General features: G+C 44.8%; 1 protein-coding gene across 6 annotated transcripts in view; it reads right to left on the bottom strand.

The window, feature by feature from the left end:
* Nucleotides 1-23,785, bottom strand: part of FRMPD4 (FERM and PDZ domain containing 4) — a 683,266-nt gene that overhangs the window by 41,892 nt on the left and 617,589 nt on the right. For all 6 annotated transcript variants that reach the window (XM_081793716.1, XM_081793714.1, XM_081793715.1 and 3 more), the window contains one exon: nucleotides 78-123. In XM_081793716.1, coding sequence (XP_081649842.1) covers nucleotides 78-123 — 46 coding nt within the window. The remainder of the gene's footprint in view (nucleotides 1-77; nucleotides 124-23,785) is intronic.

A 23,785-nucleotide genomic window follows, 5' to 3' on the forward strand; every position in this document is an offset into this window, starting at 1 on the left:
ATGGTTTCACTGGGACTGGGACGAGGAGATGGAATCCTGGGGTCATACAGTGGCACTTTTACTCACAGGACACTTACAGGGTAAGGCTGAATGACAGTGAGGAGGATTGATTCTTTGCAGCTTCTGAAAGAGAAAAGAAACAAACATATTTATGAAATGCACAGAGGCCGGACTCTTAACAGTGACAGCGTTCTTTTGAAATGAAACGTGTGAGATATTGGCGAACGTTTCTTGGGCTCCCAGGCAGCGTAAATCAAAAAGCTCAAAAGTGGGCTTTCAGACCGTGGAGAAAACCAAAGTCAAGTGCTCAGCCAGTGTAACAAACAGCCTGATGGAAAGCTTCCCGTGTGGTTTATGCTGAGCAGCAGGACCTTCAAATAACACTCGCCGAGGGAAGGGCTGTTTTAGAAGCCTCATCTCAATCAGTCTCTGCACTTTCCCCGGCTCTCAAAATTGAGTCTCGCCATTTCATTTTAATTTTCTAGAAAAGGAATCCATTTTTAAAAATTCGTAACAGCGGTATCTTCTCAGGGCCAGCGTCATGAAAGAAAACGGTCAGTGTAGGTTGCTTGTGTGCAAACAGCACCCCAGCAAACATCACATCCCCATACTGTGTGGCTCACAAAGTCCATGGTAACAATGCCCAGGACATTGGGCCGACACGTATTCAGATGGGCACTTATTGGGAGATCTTGTTCATGAGGGGGAATACGTTGAACAATAACTCAATCCCAGGAAAGAACTCAACCCCTCAGGGAATAGTTTTCCTTCCTTCCTTCCCTTTTTAATCTGAGTAGGAGAAAGGTCAGTTGCCACTTTGTTGAGGAGACGCTGACTTTTCCTACGTTAGGTTTTCATTAATTACCTGCTTTTGTGATTTACTTCCGAATGGGTAAAGTAAAGGGGATCTGTTGCAAGGCTGTTCCCCAGAAGAAGCCACTGCAAATCGTATTTCTGGCAATAACTGCATGGTGGCTAAATGTGCCCGCATCAGGCTGGGTTGGACCAGGTTCTACTAACTGGACCACGGCGGCGGGGTGGGAGGGGTGGTGGGGCGGGCGGTGTAGGGAGTGAGGTAGGGAATACGGTGGGGGAGGAGAGAAATCAATGGAGCAGAGAAAGGAGGAACACAACTCAAGAAACTCAAGGTATCAGAGATTAGGATGATGGTCATGGTGGCAGGGTGGGGACGGCACATGGTTGACTGTGGCCCACATGCTCCCATGAGTTCCCAGTTGCCAAGGGTTGGCAGAAAGCTCCAGCAGCTCAAGTAGGCAGCCAGTATTTTCATTAGAGGCCTAGAGCAACAGTATAACGATGCCAGAATTGAGTGGCTAAGATGAACGATCATGCATTTTGCTGCTGGGTGTGCGGACACACGTGGTGGTTCAGGGGAGCGGTCTGGCACCATCAGGCAAACTTCAGCATCGCATGCACCATGACTCAGCCATTCCATTCTGGCTTATATCACAGAGAAAGTCTGCCGTTAGCCTTTAGGGACTGCGTGGAGGTGCGTACCACAGAATGATCCAGCAAGAGGAGGCAGAGGCTTAGATGTGCCTGGTAACTACTAGGATGGGGCTTCAAACGTAGTGTAAGAAACCAGATGAGATAGATAACGTAATACCATTCGCAAAAGCTCAAAACACGTGTGCACAAAACAGCAGCACACATCTGGAAGAATGCAATAAGAAAGGACGGGGTGCGCACTCAACATGTTAGAATAGTTTTTCTCGCGGGGGGGACAGGAGTGGGTGTGAATCTAAACAAGTAAAATCAGAGGAGAGGGGCACGGCGTGGGTCTATGATGACGATCCTTTATACCATGAAGTGATGAGTTTGATTAATTTGACTCTCTGCACGTATGGCTTAATTAAAAAACTCACAATCTGAAAGCGGATGAAGAGATTTGGGGTAGACACAGGTCAGCAAACTTACAAACTGCTTAAGGAGAGGCGGCTCCCAGAAACCTCTGACGTAATCCCTAATTTGCTCACCAGGACAAGGGACAGCCAGCCTCCCCACTCTTTGGGGCTGTTCCACTGCAAACAACTACCACTCACTCGGTGGATGTAACACAATGGCACAGCCCACACTGATTCCACACAGGCCTCTGCATACGAGGATCACACAGGCAGAAAGCAACACAAACAGGAACAAAGGGACCTCTGGCGTTTGTGCATGTGCCACGGCAGTGGGCCTTTTCTGCCCCATTCTGCTCCCAGGGCCCTCAGTAGCAGGCACTGGGTCCCGGGGTTTCATGCTCTGGGCACAGCTGATCGGACGCGGGGGTTGGAGTGAGCCAATCAGATTTCCTTCTCTGCAGAATCAGAAGCAGCACAGAGGGTTGGGAGCTGAGTCCCAGGCACGGCTGAATAAGACTCACCATTCTGTTAGAAATCAAATAAGATGGAAAAAAAATCTCAATATAACTATCATCAGTTGTGCGAATAGGCTTTTATCTCTGTTTTCTCTCATCTACAGGTACTTAATTATCACCTGCCAGATGTGAAGAATGAACTCCATAGTGCTGTGGGTCCCTTAGGATTCCTAACTCAATCCCAGGAGGGGGGGAAAACCGGAAGCCATATGTGTTCATATGTTACAGGATGCTAGGACGACTGAGGCAGATTCAGCCGAGGCCTCATGCCAGCAGACGCCAATCACCCTTGCATGTTAGAGCGAGGTGCTACAGGACTTTCAAAGGAGGCACTGAAAACCAGAGTTTGGGACCCTTAACCCCTTATGCACCTTGGAGCCTGACTCATCACTCAATTAAGAACAACAACAACAACAAAGGCGACTGGGGGAGGCTGGCGGAAGCAACACACGCCCAAAGAACAGACGCTACATTTGGGAAATTCCTCCCTTTCCACGGAGGCAGGCCCAAAGTGTGCGATTCCTGGCACCAATAGGTGGGAGATGCAGTAGAAATGGTACCCTGGAGTCATTTAACAAAGGCGTCTTGCCCAACTGAGCCTCTCTACAGGTGAGAGAGCCTTAGTAGAAACATACAGAAGCTGAGGACAAAGAGTCAACTTTCATTAAACTCCATGGATAGAGGAAACCAATGCCAGGTTACACAGGTGCCAATCAAGGGAGAACTTCCTGGCTTTTTAACTCACTGTCCTGGTTCCATGTTAATGTGGAAGGAGCCAAAGCTAGAGAAGAAGGTTGGGGGATGCCCCTTAACCCACCGTAGGCTTCCCAGGCGGGGAGTAAGGGGTAAGGAAGGCATCTCGTGGAGTTGGGAGTTTGGACTATGACATGACAATTACACGTTGAAATCACAGATTACAAGTTGTCGTGATTCCAAGTGTACGAGTGACTGGAGAGTTTTTCCAAACCTGCTAAATCCACATATGGGGCCTGCCTGGGAGTTTATTGAAGGCCAAGGAAGCGCTGGCCCTGAAGAGCTGTCATGGATGGGCAGCAGGGAAGAAGAACACAAGTGCGATAGGATTCTACCCTCTGAGGGCTGCTTGCTACACTCCTCTCTAATTTCTCGTTCCTTAAACTAACTTGAACAGATCATATTCTTGGAGTCCAAACTATCCTTGACTAAGACAGTGAGTGCTCAGGGCTCTCAGAAGAAACAATAAAGGCAAACACAAGAGTGAGGATAGATGGGCACTCAAGGCTGTGGGAAAAATGCTAATTTCCTCTAGAGCAATGCCCAGTGGCACTGTATTTATTTGTTCCCTTCTGGAAAGGGAAGCAGATAGGCCCAGCTCCAGTGCAGTCTCCTAGGAGCCGGTAAGTGCCTGGAGAAGGACACCTGGTATGTGGCTCAGACGCTAAGAAAATCAGCACAGACACTGTATTAGCTCCCCATTGCTGCTGTAATAAATTACCACCAACTTAGTGGCTTAAAACAACACAAATTTATTACATTACAAAGAAAGGAAGTCAAAAGTCTGAAATAGGGTCTCTCTAGGCTAAAAATCAGGGTGTCAGCAGGGCTGCACTCATTCTGGAACCTTTTCCAGCTTCTAGAGCCTTCCTGTATTCCTTGGTTCTTGGCCCCTTCAAAACCAGCAGCGTAGCATCTTCACATTTCTCCCTGGATCTTTCCTGCCTTCCTCTTTCCATTATAAAGACCCTTCTGATTACATTGGGTCCACCCAGACAGTCCAGGATAATCACCCCATTCTTAACTGAATCACATATAGAGTCACAGGCTCTGGGGATTAGGATGTGGACATCTTTGCGGGTGGGAACATTATTCTGTGCTACCACAGACGCTAGCTTTGTTACTGATCTAGTGCTACATAACAGATTACCACAAACTTAGTGGCTTAAAACGACACACACTTATTATCTCACAGTTTTTAGGAGGCAGAAATACGAGCATGGCTTCACTTGGTTATCTTTTACAATTTCTCTCATGAGACTGCCATCAAAGTGTTGTCCAGGGCTGAGGTCTCATCTGAAATCTCGACTGGGAAGGATCCACTTTCAAGCACACATCTGTGGTTTTTGGCAGGATTAAATTCCTTTTTGAGCTGTTGTACCAGGGACCTCCGTTCCTTGCTTGAGGTTGGACAGAGGTCACTCTTAGTGTCTTGCCACATGGGTGTCCCCAACATGGCAACTTGCTTCATCATAACCAGCAAACTCTCCTTTGGAAGATTGGAAGTTACAATCTTCTGTAACATAATCACAGAAATGACATCCCATCACCTTTGCCACATTCTGTTGGTGAGAAGCACATCAAAAGCCCCACCCAGATGAAAAGAGAGGGGAATACACAAAGGTATGAATAGCCAGAAGCGAGGATTGTTGGGGGCCACGTTAGATTCTGTTTGCCACACTAACAGAAGGATTCATAGCTAAGTGAACTGTAAGTACCTTGAAAGTGGTCTCCACCCATGAAGTCACCTCACATGAGACTTTTTTTTTTCTTTTGGTCAGCGACATCAGGGAAAAGCATTTTTCAGTATGTTAATTTGAAAATGGGAGGGGCACCTCGGTGGCTCAGTCAGTTGGGTGGCTGGACCTTGCCTCAGGCCATGATCTCGGCAGTTCCTGGGTTTGAGCCCCACATCTGGCTTGCTGCTGTCAGCCTGCCAGCAGAAAGCCCACTTAGGATCCTGTGTCCCCCTCTCTCTGCCCCTCCCCCACTAGAGCTTTCCCCAAAAGAAATAAATATAAAAAAAAAATAAAAATGGGAAACATGTTTCAAAATATGTACGTTATATTGAGGGCATTTCAAGTTTTTGTGCCTATAGTAATTCTCTGCAAAGTGCTTGAAACGTAACCTAGATTGATTTTAATTTTACCAATTAATGAGTAAATGAAGTTATCTGAATTGAAATAAAACATTCCAGTATGTTATTTTCTTTTTTTATAATTTTTTTAATGTTTATTTTTGAGAGAGAGAGAGAGAGAGAGAGAGAGAGCGCAAGCATGAGCAGGGAGGGGCAGAGAGAGAGGGAGACACAGAATCCAAAGCAGGCTCCAGGCTCTGAGCTGTCCGCACAGAGCCCAATGCGGGACTTGAACTCATGAATGAGATTGTGACCCGAGCCAAAGTCGGTGACTCAACTGACTGAGCCACCCAGGCATCCCACATTCCAGTATGTTATTAATCATCCAGACTGGACATGTGCTTTTCTTCTGTTTCTCTTATCTTTAATTATTTCATTATGACCTGCCAGACAAGAAGAATTAACTTCATGATGTTTTGGATCTCTGAGAATTCCTAACCCTTAGATCCTGGACAGGGGAGAGGGACGGGGTTGGTGAGTGGGAAATAGATCTAAGCCATTTAAAAAATCACTTCAACAGAGAGATTAGAACTGAGAATGGAACAGGCACCGGGGTGGCTCAGTCAGTTGAGTGTCTGACTTCGGCTCAGGCCATGGTCTCATGGCTCACGAGTTCATGAGCTCACGGCTTGTAAGTTTGAGCCCCACGTTGGGCTCTGTGTCTAGAGTCGGCTTCGGATTCTGTGTCTCCTCTCTCTCTGCCCCTCCTCTGCTGGCACTCTGCCTCTCTCAGAATAAATAAACATTAAAAAAAAAAAAAAAAAAAAAAAGAAATGAGAATGGGAGGTACTCCATTCAAGTAAGCAGATAACTTCTTTTTACGAAGACCTAAAACAGCCAGGGACATTAAAAAATAGAGTTCGGGGCATGCTTAGAGAAGTGTTATTTCATAATAAATCAGAAGTGAATTTTCCACTTTTGAAGAACACTTTCAAGACTGTAGTACCAAGAGTTTTGAAATTGTTGAGTTTGTTCAAAACACCACCTTAATCCCTGCATCACAGTGTTGACCTGCAGAAGAAAATATAACTGCTGCTATCAAATTTGCCTTCAATTCTGCCACAAAAATCTCTTCGTACCCCTTTGTGACGGAGTTGCTTGAAACACGCTCGGGACATCCAGCATCAGTGTTTGCACATCGTGCTTTGGCAACACTTCCCATTGTTAGCAGTCAGGTACTCTCGATTTCTCCCTCTCTCCAGGCCTGGCAACCATCAGCCTACTTTCTTTTTTCTTAGCGCTGCCTCTCTCACTTCCTATTTACATGAACTTAATATCGCAATATATAATCATATCGGCACGCGCTATTGTATATCTCCTTCTACACCAACTAAATAGGTCCCTTGAACAACTCAGAGATCGGTACATATGTACATATGTGAAGAGCATTGAGATTTCCTCAGAGATTGGGAAAACCAAACCAAAACAAACCAAAATAACTATTATATAGGAAAATACTGGATGTCAAAATTCAAGAGTCTTGCTTTAAAAAAAGAAAAAAAAGCCCAAATAAGTTAACTATAAGGTTTTAAAGTTCAAAGTGAAGTAAAGACTCAATCCACAGAGGCTGAAAGGTTAGGCTTCTGAAAGGCAAAATAAAGGGGAAATTTAGGGCTATATATGAAAGGATTTTTTAAACTGTAAAATGACATTCTAACATAATTCAAAAGATTGATGGGCGGTATTTTTATTTGGCAAGAGAGGTGGTAAGGCACAGAGAAGGGGCATTTGAACTCTCCCTACTAAGGTAAACACATGCACACATCATATTCTTTCTCCTTTTCGCACTTCAGAGTTCTTCAAAGAGATCAGCAAAATATTCTTTTCTGCAAGCTAGTGTGTGCACCTCAGCCCTCACACTCTGCTGCTGGACAGCAACTGATGATGGAAATAAGAAATAATGAAACGAACAGCATTTCTGCAGTGACTCTGTGCTCAGAAGAGCCCTTCTGCAATCCTAGGGTATCGGTATCGCCGTGGCTTCCTTTCTATTTTTTTCTTCTTATCTGAACCAGGAGATGTGGAAAGAACATTAAGATTGTTATGATCTGATAAGCAGCCATAACATAGTCTGCCTGGTCACTTGCTGACAAAGCTGGAGGAAATAACGCTGCCCTTCACTTTTAGAGAAGTTGTCACAGGACTACTTGGAATGGAGGTTTAATGCTTCATCTCGTTGACCTTTCCGACGCCCTGAACAGAGACTCTGATTACGCACTGTATCCATTCCTAACATGTGCTGAAGCCATTAGCTGGAGAGAACGGAAGCAGCTAGCAAATGACCAAGCACTCAAACCAGATCAACACAGTAAGGCTAAGGGTGATCCGTCGTGGACTCTGGGAAACATTAACACTCTATAGGTTGTTGCTGAATGGAGCCTTTACTTTGATAATTGCAAAGAAGAATGAGACTATTTGTTATTTCTCAGTTTTGTTCAGGGGATGCTGACAAAGAAAATGTGCATAATGAAGCCACTCTAGTCATCAGGGCCAAAAAGACAGAAGAGATAGACCAGAGAATCCACTTGTCCTGTAGCACTGGCTGGGCTTCTACGGATTCTACAATATCTCTCCTGGTACCATTTTACCCTTGAGAGAGGGGTTCTACAGCTGAGTGAAAAACACCACCAGTTTGGTAGCCAAGGGGACAAATGAGGAGAATTTGACACAAGACCCTTCTTGTGCAATACGGTAAAGACTTCACCCTGAAACACTGGGTGATTGAACTGTTCATCGTCTCCAATCTGTGCGACAGAGGCCCCAGACATGGCCCTCAGTGAACCACGCCTTTTGGCGTCTGCACCTTGTGTAGTCTTCTTCCCTTGAATCGGGGTTACTTCTGTGACTTACTTTTGAGAAATAGAATAGTGTGGAAGTGACACTGCAGGCCTCCTAGGCCTTGTTTAGAAGAAGCTTAGAAGCCTTACAGAGACCCATTCCCTGGGTATCTTAGAAGGCTCACTCAGAGAAGCCAGCTACCAGGGAAGAAGGCCAACGACCCCGGAACGACCATGATGTGAGGAAGCTGGCCATGTGGAGACAGGGGACCTGCCTGGCCAGCTGCAACTCTGTCAGCTGCCTGAGTCCAGGCAACAATGTGTGAATGAAGAAGCCACCTTGGATGTCCGAGTCAAACGAGCCCATATATGGCAACAGCTCTCGTTGGTTCTTGACAGAAGCCACACGAGTGATATCAGTGAGAACTATCTGAAGCCATTTCATTTGTTGGGCAGCAATACCATCTGTCCACAAAGGTTTTGAAAACCATGTGTTTTCCTTTAAATGATTATTTATTTATTTCGAGAAGGCGGGGAGGGGCAGAGAGAGGAGAGCAAGAGCCCCAAGCAGGTTCCGCGCTGTCAGCGCAGTGCCCGATGCAGGGCTCAAACCCACGAACCGGGAGATCGTGACCTGTGCTAAAATCAAGAGTTGGATGCTTAATGGACTGAGCCACCCAGGTGCCCCCCAGAAATCTGTTTTTTAAATAATAGTCAAAGGGTTCAGATGATTTTGAAATTGAACATGTCTCCCTTATCAAAGTGTCCAATCTAATGGCTCTCCAGAATGCTGTAGTGCAGAGTCATATTTAAAAATAAAGTGTCTTGATCTCACAGTTTGTGGGTTTGAGCCCCACATCGGGCTTTGCACTGACAGCACAGAGCCTCTTTGGATCCTCTGTCCCCTCTCTCTCTCCCCCTCCCCTGCTCACACGCACTCTCTCTCTCAAAAACAAATGCACATTAAACAAAATTAAAAACTAAAATGTCAGGGGGTGTGCCTGGATGGCTCAGTCAGTTAAGTGTCCGACTTGTTTTCAGCTCAGGTCACGATTTCATGGTTCGTGAGTTAGAGCCACGCTCCTGGCTCTGTGCTGACAGCACGGAGCCTGCTTGGGATTCTCTCTCCCTCTCTCTCTGCCTCTTCCTTGCTTGTGTTCTCTCTCTCTCTCTCTCTCTCTCTCTCTAAATAGATAAATAAACATCAAAAAATTTTTTAAAAAATAAAATGTCTGTCATACAAACTGAGCTCAATTGCAGATTTTGGAGACTAGGGTGGAGGAAAAAGAACTAACAAATTTAGGAGAGAAGAAAAGACCCTACCAGAGTCTTGGACTAAACGTGCTTCACTATAAAGAAGAATTTTGAGGGCACAACTGGCAGTGTATCCTCGGGTACGTATTTGAACTTGGCAGAGCAAGGATTAAAGCACATTGTAATTTGAGGCATAGAATTAAATGAGTCCATACAACCAATGACTTAAATATAAACCTAGGGGGAAACCAGAATTCTTTGCAAAATCGAATTCACATTTTAATGAATGTATTTAAGGCTTAGGCTGGGCTTTTCTTTGTGAAGAATATTGGGTCATTAGGTTAAACTTCACATAAACGATGCAGTGATTATCAAAATTAACATTTTAATGAGAGTGTCCCATTTCAAGCACTTTATTTTGTTATATTTTTTAAACTGCTGCAGTAAAATTTGAGGTTAGGCACTCTCGATTTGGAAACTGTTTTCGGGCTGACCTAAATTTTCCGTCTATTTAATTCATTTTCTGCTGAATGAATGTTGTCTTTGGCCTTTGAACTACTTACCTTTAACTAATGGATGAAACCGGTACTTACATTTAAGCTTTATAAAGGGCAGAGGGAGCTCTTGAGAAAAAATTTCAATTATTTTGTATACACATATGATACTCAAGAGCTCTCACCTCATACGGTCCTTTGATAAGTATTTACTGATACATCAGTGATTCTCAATGGGGAACGATTTTGCCCCGCAGAGGGCGCCTGGCAATGACTGGAGACATTTATGGTTATCACAATTGGGAGCTACTGGCATCTCGTAGGTAGAGGGCTGGGACGACGCCAAATATCACAGTGCACGGCACAGCCCGCTGTGACGAAGAATTTTCAGCAGGAAATGTCAGTAGTGTCAAGATCGAGAGACCCCGGGCTATGTCAAACCTACCCCTCAGGAATAATCATTATCCTGACTTCTAACACCATGGAAGAGTTGGGCCCCATTGGGAACAGTGCATCAATATACTCCCATAACATAAGCTATTTACTTTTCTTTCTTCTTTCACTCGACACTGGGTTGGAGAGTCATCTGAATGGCCACGTGCGGATGTGTGAATGTGCCACCATTTTTAAATCCCTTTTACCAACTGATGAACGTTTGGGTGGTTTTCCATTTGTGAGAAGGAAGGGAGACGATTCATTTTCAGAACTACTAAATAAAAGTGCTGTCGGGTTAACAGGTTTACAACCTACTGGCCATAGGTACACACCATCCCGCTCAGAATGGAGTCCCAAACCTTTAGACGCTTCTCTTCCTGGCTCTTCTTCTTCCTCTTCCCCTTTTGCGGGCTTTGCAATGAGCACGCGCCATAGAATAAAGGGAGCGATTGGAGCTGTAGAAACAGTATTGCTCTTTAATAATAATAAGTAAATAGCTTATGTTATGGGAGTATATTGATGCACTGTTCCCAATGGGGTCCAACTCTTCCATGTCTTTTGGTAATTCCTAGGAGTGGGGCTGATATGTTCAGGCGAAGAAGATTGTGTTATTTGGCCATGCCATTCTTTTGCCGTCCTGTGACAGAGATATCTCTTCTGCTGAACTCTCCTAGCCTTCTGTTACCTTCTTCTACTCTTCTTTGTGTCTGACTGAGCACCAAGAATGTCTTAAAGTTACTTAGAAGGAGTTAAAACTCTGTCATCTTAGAGGGGCGCAACAAGGAAGGAGCGTGCAACATTCAACTCACCCCAACTAAATCGTGCAAATTGTATCAAAAATGATTGGGAATCTCAGTTTTCAAACCACACCCCATGCAACCCTTCCGAGGCAGGGACTGACTCTCCGCGGCTTTACGCACTGGGATTGGGGGGCAGGTTTCTGTGGAAGAAAGGGCGCCACTGTTAAAAGCAAATAACAAAGCCAGAGGACAAAGATTGCTACCGGCTCATCAAATTCCAAAAGGCCTCAATCTGCAATCCTAAATCTCCTTCTGAATTTCCATGAAGGTGCCCAGCTCCAACTCTTTTGGCTTCAACTTCAACTTCTTTTTTTTTGTCTCTCAATGAAAAATAAAGTTGATAAAAAATAGCAAAAAAAAAAAAAAGTAAACTTACATTGGATGAGGTCGCTTTTCTGCTCTTTATATTTTAAGAATGGCAATAATACTGCCTGCCGCTTCACATTGCAAATGCAGAGCATTTCAGTAATAGTCGCATCGCTCTAATAGATAAAACTATGATCCCCATCTTCCTGATAAGAAAATGAGGCTCAGACAGGTTCCAGTGGCTTTACTTTCCTGACCCTAGACTTTGGGCTTGGCCAGGACGTGCTTTGGCCAGTCCAAGAGGTACAGAAGCGACAGTGTGCTAGATCAGAGCCTGCTCTTTTAGAGGCCGTATGTGTTCCCGCTTGCCCGCCTATGCCCTGTGTCAGCACCGACCTACAGGACCCTAGCCAGGCCCCTGGTCCCAGGAGGATATGAGAGGTCCAGGTGGACCTGATCGTAATCTGCAGTTTCCAGGCAGGCCTTCTGGCCAAGATTAGCAGAGCCACCCCAACCAGTTTTCAGATACATGAGAGAGAAATGCTTATTTCCAGGCACAAAAGGACAACTATCATAAGATTCCACTTAGGAAATCTCCGGAATAGGCAGATTCATAGAGCCAGAAAGTAGATTAAAGGTTATGCGGGGGTAGGAAGAAGGGGAAAACATCAGACTCAATATCTGGTCTGCTGAATAAAAATCTCACTACGTGAAAAGTAAGCCATTGGGTCAAGGAAGGAACTGATGGGTGGGGCGGTGAAAAGAGCCCATTCGGAAGTGGCTCGTCCCATCTCAGGGTCACTCCCGTGGAGGCACTGCCATCATGGAGCATATGAAGGGACAAGAAAAAAAATCCAGGCAGCTCGAATCACTTTCGAACCATTAAAAAATGCTAAGCCAATACAAATTTGGGGCCCAAAAGACTGCAAGAGATTAATTAGAAAGAGACAGGGAATGTCAGCTGCCAAGTTGAAGCTGTTAGAAAGAACAGTTCATATCCCCAGTCGATTCTTGCAAAAAAAAAAAAAAAAAAAAAAAAAAAAATCACATTGTTATGCAATTCAAATCAATTTGCCTTGAGAGTTGCTTTCCATTTCTTAGTTCCAAAGATATTTATGTTTGATTCTGCCCTCTCTCGGCGCTCACTGCACCTTCTGTGCACCAGGCCCACAGCGCCCTTACAATACGGGGATTTCACATATTTTTAAACGACAGAATTCAACAGAAAGCCAGGGACTCTAATGGAGTATGTGGAAGCATCACAACCGGGAGGTGGCAGTTAAAGCCTTTTTTTATACATAAGCGGAGGGGCTCAAATTGTTCAAGAAATGAGGTGTTAGCCAAAAATCGCAGCGGCAAGCCATGTGACCACGAAATGGAAATAATAATAATGGTAATAATAATAACAGGCCTGTTCAGGGAGTTGTTGTGAGTAGGACAAATTATAGATGGGTGAATTGCTTTTAATATCTTGGCACAAAGGTATTATGTAAATTCTAGTTCTTTTTCTTTTCATTATTTTTCCTTGAAGACTGCCAAAAAAAAAAAAAAAAAAAAAAAAAAAGAGATCCTAGTGGGTGGATGAGAACAGGGATTGAGGGAGGAAAGGGAGAAAAAATAATTTCGAGAAGCAAGTGCTAGAGAGAAGTACTTCTTGGCCATTGCATTTGCTTGACTAAACTTTCTCTACTTGGGCCCACAGCGCCGGAGGGGTGAAGTGCTCGCGGGATCCCACCCTCGCCCCTGCTCCCACCCAGGAAGTATGTAGATGTTGCATCCGTTTCGCTAACCAAATCCTCTCCATCTTGTTGACGCAGCTATCGCCTTCACTTCCGACACCGCGTCCACCAAGTAGATCTGCAAGCAACTCTAAACGCCTGGTCCCAGAGGCTGACGCTGATACTCCGTGCTCTAGGAGATGGGCGCGCCAAGGCCAGTGGGTGCGACGCTTGTTTGACATTGACCGTTTCGGAAGGCAGGGCCGAAAGTTGGCCTGCTGCTGTTTGCGGTGAAAAGAACTTCTCTTGGACTCCGTGGATACATCCGCCTTTGTCAGATGTGATGATAACGAGAAGCCGACGGCGTTCAAACAACCGATACATGGGCCGGCCTTCGAGTTAATTCGCTTCATAATCATATTTGGAATAAAGAGCTTTTTTTTTTTTTTTTATCAAGAAGTGGGATGTCTCCTGTCTCCTTTCCTTCTGGTCTATTTGGAAGCGATTTGAACCATGTCACTGAGGTATTCTGTTGATCACATACCACTTCTCTTCTCAAAGTACCGTAATGATTTCCAACTGCATTGTCTCTTCAAGTAGGCTTCCTAATCTTTGTCTCCCAGTAGAGGACAACCCCGTAGCTCTCCACTTAACTTACATTTCAGCTTTCAAAACCACTGGAATTTGGAGCGCCTGGGTGGCTCAGTCAGTTAAGTGTCCGATCCCGGCTCAGGTCGCGATCTCACGGTTCGTGAGTTCGAGCTCCATGTCGGGCTCTGGGCTGACAGCTCGGAGCCTGGAGCCTGCTTCGGATTCTGTGTCTCCCTGTCTCTCTGCCTTCCCCTGCTCATGCGCTCTTGCTCTCTCTCTCTCTCAAAAAATAAATACATAAATGAATAAAAATAAAAAAATAAAAACATAAAAACCGCTGGAATTTATTGAACAAATGTTTGACAAGTCCCTACTATGCACCAAAGACTGTTCGAGGCTACCTGGATACATCAGTGAACAAAACAAAAACGAATCCCTGCCTGCCTGCAGTTGCCATTCTATGGAATCATCCGGGACTTGCGCATCGAGCAGGGGATTCCCTGGTTGACCCCATGTGGGTGTGAGCAAGTCCCTCATACCTCTGGCCATTTGCGTTCTCATCCAGAAGATGCAGAAACTGGACAGAATCTCAGATGACAAGTGTCCCTCCCAGAGACCCAACGCCAGTTACTCTTTCCGTCCCCTACATTAATCAATCTGCTCTGTTCAACGTTAGTTACCCAAAACTTCCTGAAACCTTTTCGTTGACAAGTGATACCCAGCCTCTTTCTTCAGAACTCTCTCCAAGAATCACTCCCTTGAAGTCTTCCCAGATTACCCCATCTGCCTCCAAACCTGCTGGTGTCCATGGCAACCGTTCAACATTCAGAGACAGCTCTGCAAGGGCAAGTGGGAGGAGAGACTGACTCTCCTTAAAGAAAAGAGGGAACAAATTGGGAAAAGAGAGAAGCACGTTGTTTTGCTACCTGGAGTCACAAGACTTGGATGTTTTTTATCAAAAGGCTACTCGGCAGAAGGTTCCAGTGTGGATAGCAATGGAGATGGCCAGGATCTATGTGGGGCCAGTTGGCAACATTCCTAGAGGAAGTACCAGTATAACTGAGCATTTATTTCACATCTACTGTATGCTAGGGACTGTGTAAAGCACTTCATACCCAGTATCTCTCCTGTACTCCCTTTAAGCACATTAGGAATGAGTTGTTATTATTCCCATTTAGAGATGAAGATACAGAGGATCTGGAGATGAAAATGCTTTGAGCCCGGGTGCCAGAGGAAAAAGAAATCCTCATTTACCACATGTATCCAGTCCTGCCATCCTGCTGTGGAAGGGTCCTTGCTATACACGCAGTCACAGGCTCAACCCTGGGGCAGAATCTGGGTCACGGGTCACGACTGATGCATTGCACACCACCCTGACCCGTAGGTCTTTGGAGATGGCAGTGCCTGCTGTTGCTGTCCTTTCAACCATTCCTGTTTTCCTTATCATTAACTCCTGTCCCCAGAGCCCAGAGGGAGAACATTCTGGAAGACACAGAGGACACTGTAGCCCAGGGAGGGAGTTGGCTCATTTCACCGCAACACAAAGAACTGCTCTTCCCCCACCACGCACACTGCATACTGTTAGAGCTTCTGTCTGAGCTCACCATCGCAGAGTTCCTGAGGAGAACTCTTGCAGGAGCTGATAGGATGCTCTAGAATGCTCTCACCCATGACTCGGGAAGCCTGGGAGTGTGCTGGTTGGCCAAGTAGGTTTCTAAATCAGGAGAACCTGACCCTTGTCCAGGTCGGCAGCCTCCTAAGATGGACTTTAGTCTCATGGGTCTCACAAGCACTCTTTCCCAGGCCCTGTCCAGTCACATAACACTGTCTCTTGCCCAGAGTGTGGGCCTCGGCTGGTATGGTCCATGTAGGAGATGAGGGAACACCGGAAACCATTTCAGTTCAGGTCATCAGAGCCGTGGCAGTTTCCATTTATTATTCATCACTGACTGTACCAGGCCTGGGTCAGGCTGCATGACCCTCATTATCTCCTCTCTTTAAAATAACTCTGCCAGGGAGTTTTCATTATTTCCACTTGCATGTGCGAAGACAGGCTCTCTTCAAAGAGGTTAAACATCTATCCAAGGCTACACTGCTCATTTGAGGAGGAGCCAGGAATCCAACCCAGGCCATGTGCACCGACACTTTTTCCCCTCCATCCTTGGTAAAGTCATTATCAGTGTTCAGAGTGCCCACATCCCAAAGCTTTACCTTTCTCTGGTGGCTCACTAGAGCTGCCTACTAAAGACACTTGTTGGGTATATCTTACAGGCCCCGCAGCATGTCGCCATATTGTTTCTTTGGATTTCCATAACACTAGTGACAAGGAAGTATCACTTCCTCTGTTTGGTGGTCAGCTAAACAATGGCCCAGAGAGGCTGAGCAGTTTATGCACCTCATCCTGCAGAGCAAGGATTGGCAGCTATAAAGCAGAGCGACTGCAGATGTCCTGGAAACACAGAACGGCAAGAGAACAACGCAACTTGTAAGAGCCAGGATGACCATCAGTGGAGAACCACACAGAAGGCAGCTTTTGAGCTGGATCTTCATGGATGGGTGAGAGCTCGGTAAGAAAAGTAGTTTCCAGAACACTGAAGGTGAAAACAGTTCTATGGGCAGGAATGCTTTGGGGCTGGTTAGGGAATAGTGTATTTCCAAACATAACAAGGACGCAAGGTGGGAAAGAAGGCTGGAAAGGAACACTGGGGACAGGTGAGGAAGACCCAGTTGATGCGCAGAAACCTGGTGAGAACCACCCTTCGGTAGCAGAGTCATTACTGAATGGGAAATAGCTGGCAGAAATGATCCCATGCAAAGGAAAGCAAGTGGGGTTACAGGTGCACATTTAAATGTATGGCTGCAATTTGTGTTTTTAGTGGGTGTCATGCAGCAAGGAAAGCTGTAGAATGCCTGTTGCTGCTATCAGAATTCAGAAGAAATACATTCATGTTTTCCAAAGGAAGCCAGACACAAGAGCAAAGGTTTTCAAAACCAACCAGCCAAATCTGGATCTCATTCATTCATATATTCATTCATTCACTTTTTTTTTTTTTTATTCCATAAACATTCACGTACCCGGAAGCACGCTAGGCTATAGGAATATGAGGAATATAACAGGTTCTCTGCCCTCAAGAAGCCCACAGCCCCAATTCGCGGATAAATATAACTGGAATGAAAGTGTCACATAGAAGCATATATGGGTACATGTGGAGGCATGGAGAGGAAAGGGGTCCCCTCTTTCCAGGGTGGCTGGGAGGGAAGTTACACTCAGGGAAGCACTTGCAAAGAAGGAAGATGCCTCAACTGGTCTTCAGGAAGAGTTTGCCAGGTGGGCAGGGAAATGAAGGAGATGTTACGCACCTGGAGTAGAAAGTCCAAAGGAAATGAGGTGGGAGAGAACGGCGTGCCTTGAATCTACGGAAGCAGCATGCACCTTATCTCAGATGACAGTGACCCTGAGGGGGGCTCTTGAAGCTGGGGACCGATACAGTCAGCTTTGTTGTTGTTGTTAAGTTTTTATTTCAAGTCCAGTTAGTTAACATAGACAGTCAGCTTGATTTTTAAAAGTTCACTCGGCCAACTGCGCAGGCCCACGTCAGGGGCGTGGGGAGAAGGGGACTCAGTGATGAAGCCCTTGCCATGTCCCAGGTAAGGTGAAATGATGACTTAAAACCAAAGATGCAGAAACGGTGAAGAGGAAGTGAGATGTGAGGACGATTTAGAGGAAGCCGGAGTCCATAGGCCTCCGAGGCAATCCGAATGGTGTCCAAGAACGAAAAGCTGAAAGGCACAGATGGAGTTAGTGAAATAGAACCTATGTAGAAGGTTGTTCTCGAGCCAGGAGGAGCTGGGGCTCCCAGGTGTCCCTAAGGGTTAATGATCCTAGTCACTAACTCCTAGTCTACATGTATCAGGACTGGAACTATGTGGGCTCTACAGGGATTGAACTTGTGCTTGAATATTAACAAGGTGATGGTAGTCTCTGAACTCTCGTTCCAGCTGCTAACTTGCATATGCATGTTAACGAACAGGGGCACGTGTAGAGAAAATACATTTTTAAAATTTTTTTGTAAGTTTATTTATTTATTTCGAGAGAGAGAGAAAGAGAGGCAGAGAGAGATGGAGAGAATCCCAAGCAGGCTCGGTGCTGTCAGTGTGGAGCCCAACGTGGGGCTTGAACTCATGAACTGTGCGATCATAACCTGAGCTGAAACCAAGAGTAGGACGCTTCACCGAATGAGGCACCCAGGAGCCCCGGGAAATACTATTTTTGATGTTGGCAAGGAATAGAGGTAATGCCGATGAAAAAGCTGTAATTCTAACATGGCACATACAGAGACTGTTCGTAAACAGCTACAAGACAGACTGTGCCTTCCTGCTAGGAGGAAAAATCAGGTTAAGGAAGACTAGGTACGGAGCTCCAACAGCTAGCCTGAAACAACAGCCCAGATCTCAGAAAACCTAGCAATGCCCTAATCCTCTCTAAAAGTTGACAGATTTTCAGTCAACCATGATAATATTTCACTGATGGAAAGAGGTTGTGGGATTTAGACTAAATTTTTGAAGTGTGCCTGCCACGTCTGAATTTAGCCTCAACCGAAGAGAACTATTTATAAATTAATCCATGGCAAGGCAGAGAGAAATCTTGTTTTCCTGTCTATTGGGAAATCCTGCTTTGAACATGCACTTGGACTGCCCTAACCTTGCCACTGAATTTCAAGACCTTTCTGCTTTGAATTAATAGGGTTTACAGCCTACATTTGGGCTGCTGATATGAAGAAAGAAAGTATTTCACTCTCAAGAGCTATCTAATTACTACATGAAGAATCATACAAAGATTACTTTTCAAAAGCAGGTATCCACTGGGGTTGAAAACAAACAGCAAACAAACCTAAGTAGTGAAACAGCTTCCTTCCTATAGAACCTAACAGGGTGGCTTAGATCATTTCCCAGTATATCCCCAATATAATAAGAGATTCGAGTTTCAGGAGAACCATTGCCATTTTCTACTTTCAAGGCTATTAAGAACAGCAGGTGAAGTTGGTGATTTCCGTTTTTAATCATCCTAGATTTTTCAGTCCTGCCACCAAATGGAAGCGTGTCCATAACCAGAGTCACCTAAAAATTATGCAAATCAAAATGTATGTAACAATCTTAAGGACAGGAACAAATTGTCCCTTACACTGTTTTTTTTCTCTTGAGTTTCATTATGTTCAAGGAGGATGGATATTAAACTACGTAAAATAGAAAAAACGTCCTCGAGGGTGGTGAGGAAGATAAGAAAAGGGAAATATAAAAACTGAGGTAAAGAGCAAGAGTTCTCAAAATTACCCATAGCATAATACAACATACCATGCATAGAAAAATAATATGAAATAAAACACAACAAGGTCTGAATGGATCACAGCATTTTGGAAACAAAATGAGATTATTAGCCGGCAATATAAAATAGGTAGGAGACTATTGCTGGGTGAATATTATTTTGATAGTATATGGTAAAGTCTTATTTTTCATATGTGATAAACAGTAGTGACATTAAAAATACCACGAGAGGGGCGCCTGGGTGGCTCAGTCGGTTAAGCGGCCGACTTCGGCTCAGGTCATGATCTCGCGGTCCGTGAGTTCGAGCCCCGCGTCGGGCTCTGTGCTGACCGCTCAGAGCCTGGAGCCTGTTTCAGATTCTGTGTCTCCCTCTCTCTCTCTGACCCTCCCCCGTTCATGCTCTGTCTCTCTGTCTCCAAAATAAATAAACGTTAAAAAAAAAAATTAAAAAAAAAATACCACGAGAGGCAATTCTACAAACACACTTTAGGAGTTCTTTTAAAAACTGCATTTTCTTTGCCCAAATGGGACATTAATGGCTCCTTTGAAACTCATGTAATGTATCATACAAACATGTCTTTAAACATATGCCCTGTGAAACTGGTAGGGGGAATTCTGACCGGCTGTTCATTTAAAGAAGGGGAAATAAAAGTCCTCCATATAGATCCCTACGTTCCAACCTGGGCCAGCTCTGCTGCTTAAGAAGACTTGGGTGGAGGTATGATGGGGCTTAAAATTCCTTTCCACCTGAGAGAAGCGGTGAGGCCGCCGAAGGAAAACCCCTCACTGCCCTGCCACCTGCCTGGATGAGAAGATGACTCACACGTGGGAGGTCTCGTTTAGGCTTGGGGCCCTCAGAGCTGCCCCTGGCCAGCCTATGGCTCAGCACAATTCTAGAATCTCCTGATTTCAAATCAGGACCTGAGACATGGTGAGTGGGTCTCCCACAGCTGTCAGGCACAAAATAAACGTTATAGTGACAAGGGCCCCACGACTATTCTGAATCCTATACTGTACATCCCCAAAGATGCTCTCTGCAGTGTGGTGGGTACATATATAATTCATGACCAGAAGATTCTAATCGATGGCCTGAGATGTTTTTTTTTTTCTCTTCAAGATGAAGCTCCAAATTAGCTCATGCTTATGCATCATATAAATTAGACATAAACTCTGTCAAGTATAAAGACAAGGCCACACAATTACAGGCATATCTGCCTAAATCAGAGCACTCTGACCATTTCTTTGGGGCCCGATTACACAATCGCTCCAAGTGTCAGCAGTGAAAAGATGTATTATTGCTTACCTTATGCCAGAGGCACTCATTCAACTGAGGGTTAAAAGCCATGTGATGATTCCTATGGAAGACCACGTAGTTTTATCGGAAAATCATGACGCGTTGGTCTCCAACGCAGGCTTTATGAACTTAAACTTACTTATTCACCTAAATTACTTCTGCTAACTCCCGTTGGCTTATCTCATTTCCTGGAGCTAACATTTGCCCACAGCTCAAGCAAGAAACTCGGGAGTTACCCTCCGTTTCTCCTGGTCTCTCAATCTCCACATCAAATATACCACCAAGTCCTACTGATTCTTCCTCTCTGACACAGCTTTTGTAAATCCTGAGGACTACTCTGGGTCAGTTCTCTAGGTGTAATTTCTCCCCTGGACTCTTTCAAGAACCTCTAATGGCTTCTCTGTCTCCGCTCGCGCCTCCACTCATGTCTCCGCACAGTGCAGACGGAGTGATGTTGTCAAAGTGTAAGTTGGGTTCTTTAACTACTGCTTAAAGCCCTCCAATGGTGCCCTCTTTCCTAGAACAAAATTCAGACTTTTTTTCATAGTCAAGATCAAAGGCCAGCACACGTGTTCTGTAAAGGGCCAGACAGTAAATATTTTAGGCTTTGTGGGCCAGATGGTCTCTAGCCTGCAGTCACAGCACAAAAGTAGCCACAGACAATATGGTCCGTGGCTATGTTCCAACAAAACTTGATTTACAAAAACAAGCAAAGGGCCAGATTTGGCTCTTGGTGCACAATGAGCTAACCCACACTCTAGAAGACCTCCATCACTCAGTTCCTGTCTCTCTCTCTCTCTCTCTCTCTCTCTCTCTCTAGCCTTTTCATACCACGTTTCCCTTTGCGGGTCAATGACAGCCACACTGTCCTATTTTTCTCGAAGCTCATTTCTTCCCTCCACTCTGCCTGGTTGACTTTTCCCACCCTCTCAGGAACAACTTAAATGTACCTCATCACTCAGGATTTCCCTGAGTCTCCTACTCCTATGCCATCATTCTTCCTGTTAGTGTCACTTTCTCTTCCTTCACGGCACTTAGCGTGAGTGTAATTATCTATATATTTGCTCGCTTCACCACTTACTGTCCAACTTCCTCACGAGATCACAGGCTCGAGGAAGGAAGGGCCCGGGTCTGTGTTCGCTACTCCGTACCCAGCAACTACCACCAGGTCTGGCACACAGTGGGTGCCTAATAAATAGTTATCGAATGAACACATTTTGTTTCTTTGAGTCTTAAGTTTTGTCACCTCTAAAATGGCAGGAACAATAGGATTTGACTTTTGGCTTGTATCAGGATGGCCGTGTTGCTTAAATATTTCAAGCACCCAGGGAAGTGCTCGGACTCAGACGTTTTCCTTGCATTTGGCTCTCTTCGACACAGTTACAGTTAATGGATAGGATCATTTCTTTAAAAAACCATCCACTCTTTCCAGTGGCATTCAAGTAGCTGGGGATCTGTCACCCCAGTCAAAACATTCAGGCTGCTTTCGTCGCATATTTATGGTGTGAGTTAAAGATTAGAAAAGCATGTTTTTCTTTTTATGTCAGGTCTTTTTTCTAGTTAGATTAATTCACTTTCAAGTCCTTTTTCTAGAGATAATGGTCAGTAAGTATGGAATGTTGGGCTAGAAACAAATGTTGGATTAGGTACAGGGGGTCTCTGATATTGGATGTGTTTCTGGAAGACACGGCTGAACTTGCATTTCTTATGCACCCTTGTCTGCTCGAGAGAGCCGAGCGGAAGCAGCACCAGCAGTCAGTATCCAGCGCATATGCTGATCCCAAGGGCTTTGACTCCCATCATCCAGCGACTGGACTTGACCCTTTGTTCAGGAAACATCCAGGAAACATCCTTATGCTATGGAGTTGGCCACTGCCTCAGTGGGAATTTACATGTTCTGGGGGCAGACGCTGGCCAGTAGCTGTCCTGTGGTAGAGGAGGATAGCAGGTGGCTCTGCTCCCTTGGGGAGTGAGCCAAAGACACCGATCTGGAATCTGGCTTGACATGGCATCTTTGTTTGGCCTCCTTTTCTTCTAAGTCCGAATTCCCCACTCCCCTATTTATTTTTCCTGGGAACTCTTCCTATGACATCACTGGCACATGGATCCTCCTCTCAGGGTGAACTTCTGGAAGCCCGACCCAAGACCAGCAAACAAGTGGTCACAATGCAGGCAAACGTTCTGTAGAGGATTTAAATGGACAAGTCCAGGTTTGACTAAATGCCGTTCGAGGATTTCTGAACTAGAAAGAGTTGAAGAAGAAAATTCAAAGTATTTGGGGCTTGCAAGTAAATAAGAAACAGACCAGATTAAAAGTAAAATCTCCCATGTCAAGGCCATCTTGGGAACATTTTCTCTCTATCAAAACATATTGAAAGACCCATCATTAATAAGGATCCTTCTTTTAAAAGGATAACTGGAAATGTTCTTTTAAACCGAAGGAATGCCAATCTGCATTAGTCTTACATAAAGATTTCTCTGAGCAAAGAGGTAATTACAGCCTGACAGATGCCTAAAATAGCCTTGATTCCGTGTTTCTTTTTCAATCCAGAGGTGGGCAGATACCACCCTAGTGCCTCTCTGAATTATAGCTTATAAAACTTGGGAGAAAAAAAAAGAGAGAGATCTATTGAACCGCAATGTTTAGACTACCCGAGCCTTTCAACAAGCTTCTCATTCCCCCTCCTCTCCTCACCATCCTTGGGGCAAATGAAAAGTACAGGGCCTCTTCTCCAATGGAAACTGCTAGAATCCCTTCTTGTGTGGAAAATGGTGTGCATAGTTTCTGCCTGGCCCGGTTCAATGGTTCTCCATTTTCGTTCCACTTAGCATCAGTTTTAGACTCTGGGCTCTGCTATTTACAACTGCATAACTTCAAGAAAATACTGTATCCTTTGAGCCTCTATATCATTATTCTGAAAATAAAGGAAATCTTTACCGTGAGTCTGCTACTCACTCACATATGTTAATCACAGAACATATAGCATGAAAATAGCACTGGCAGGAGGCAGTGCCTTCAGGGGATCAAATATTTCCCACACTACTTTATGAATAGACTCTTTACATTGTAGGAAGTCAAATTTTTAAATCTATGCCTTGTTTGATGTCCACGAGTAAAAAATTCTCAACATTTAAACCTCAGATGGCAAATTATAGGCGTGCCATAAGAACTGGTCTGCTGTTCACGTCTAAGGAAAAAAGAAAACATTTGTTTCCAACAAAACAGCTACGTTTTTTGTTTTTTCCATAATATACGATTGTTTCTGCTTTATGAAAAAGAGCAGGAGTTCGCCCGAACCCATGATCGTTACCCTTTGATTATATGTTTGCTAGGACTGCAAGAGACTTCCTGAAATCCAAGAGCTACATGATCAGAAGAGAGGCTGAATATTTGTAAATAGTTCTTCAGATGTCATGCTTTTTGATAAAATCTGCAGCCATTGGAGGATTATGCGAAGTTGGTGAAATAGTATTGGAATCATGCTGTCACCCCATAAAAAGAGGGAAAGCAACTCAGACAGCAA

The sequence above is a fragment of the Panthera onca genome, chromosome X, assembly GCF_046562875.1.
Source record: "Panthera onca isolate mPanOnc1 chromosome X, mPanOnc1 haplotype 2, whole genome shotgun sequence".
Lineage (NCBI taxonomy): Eukaryota > Metazoa > Chordata > Mammalia > Carnivora > Felidae > Panthera > Panthera onca.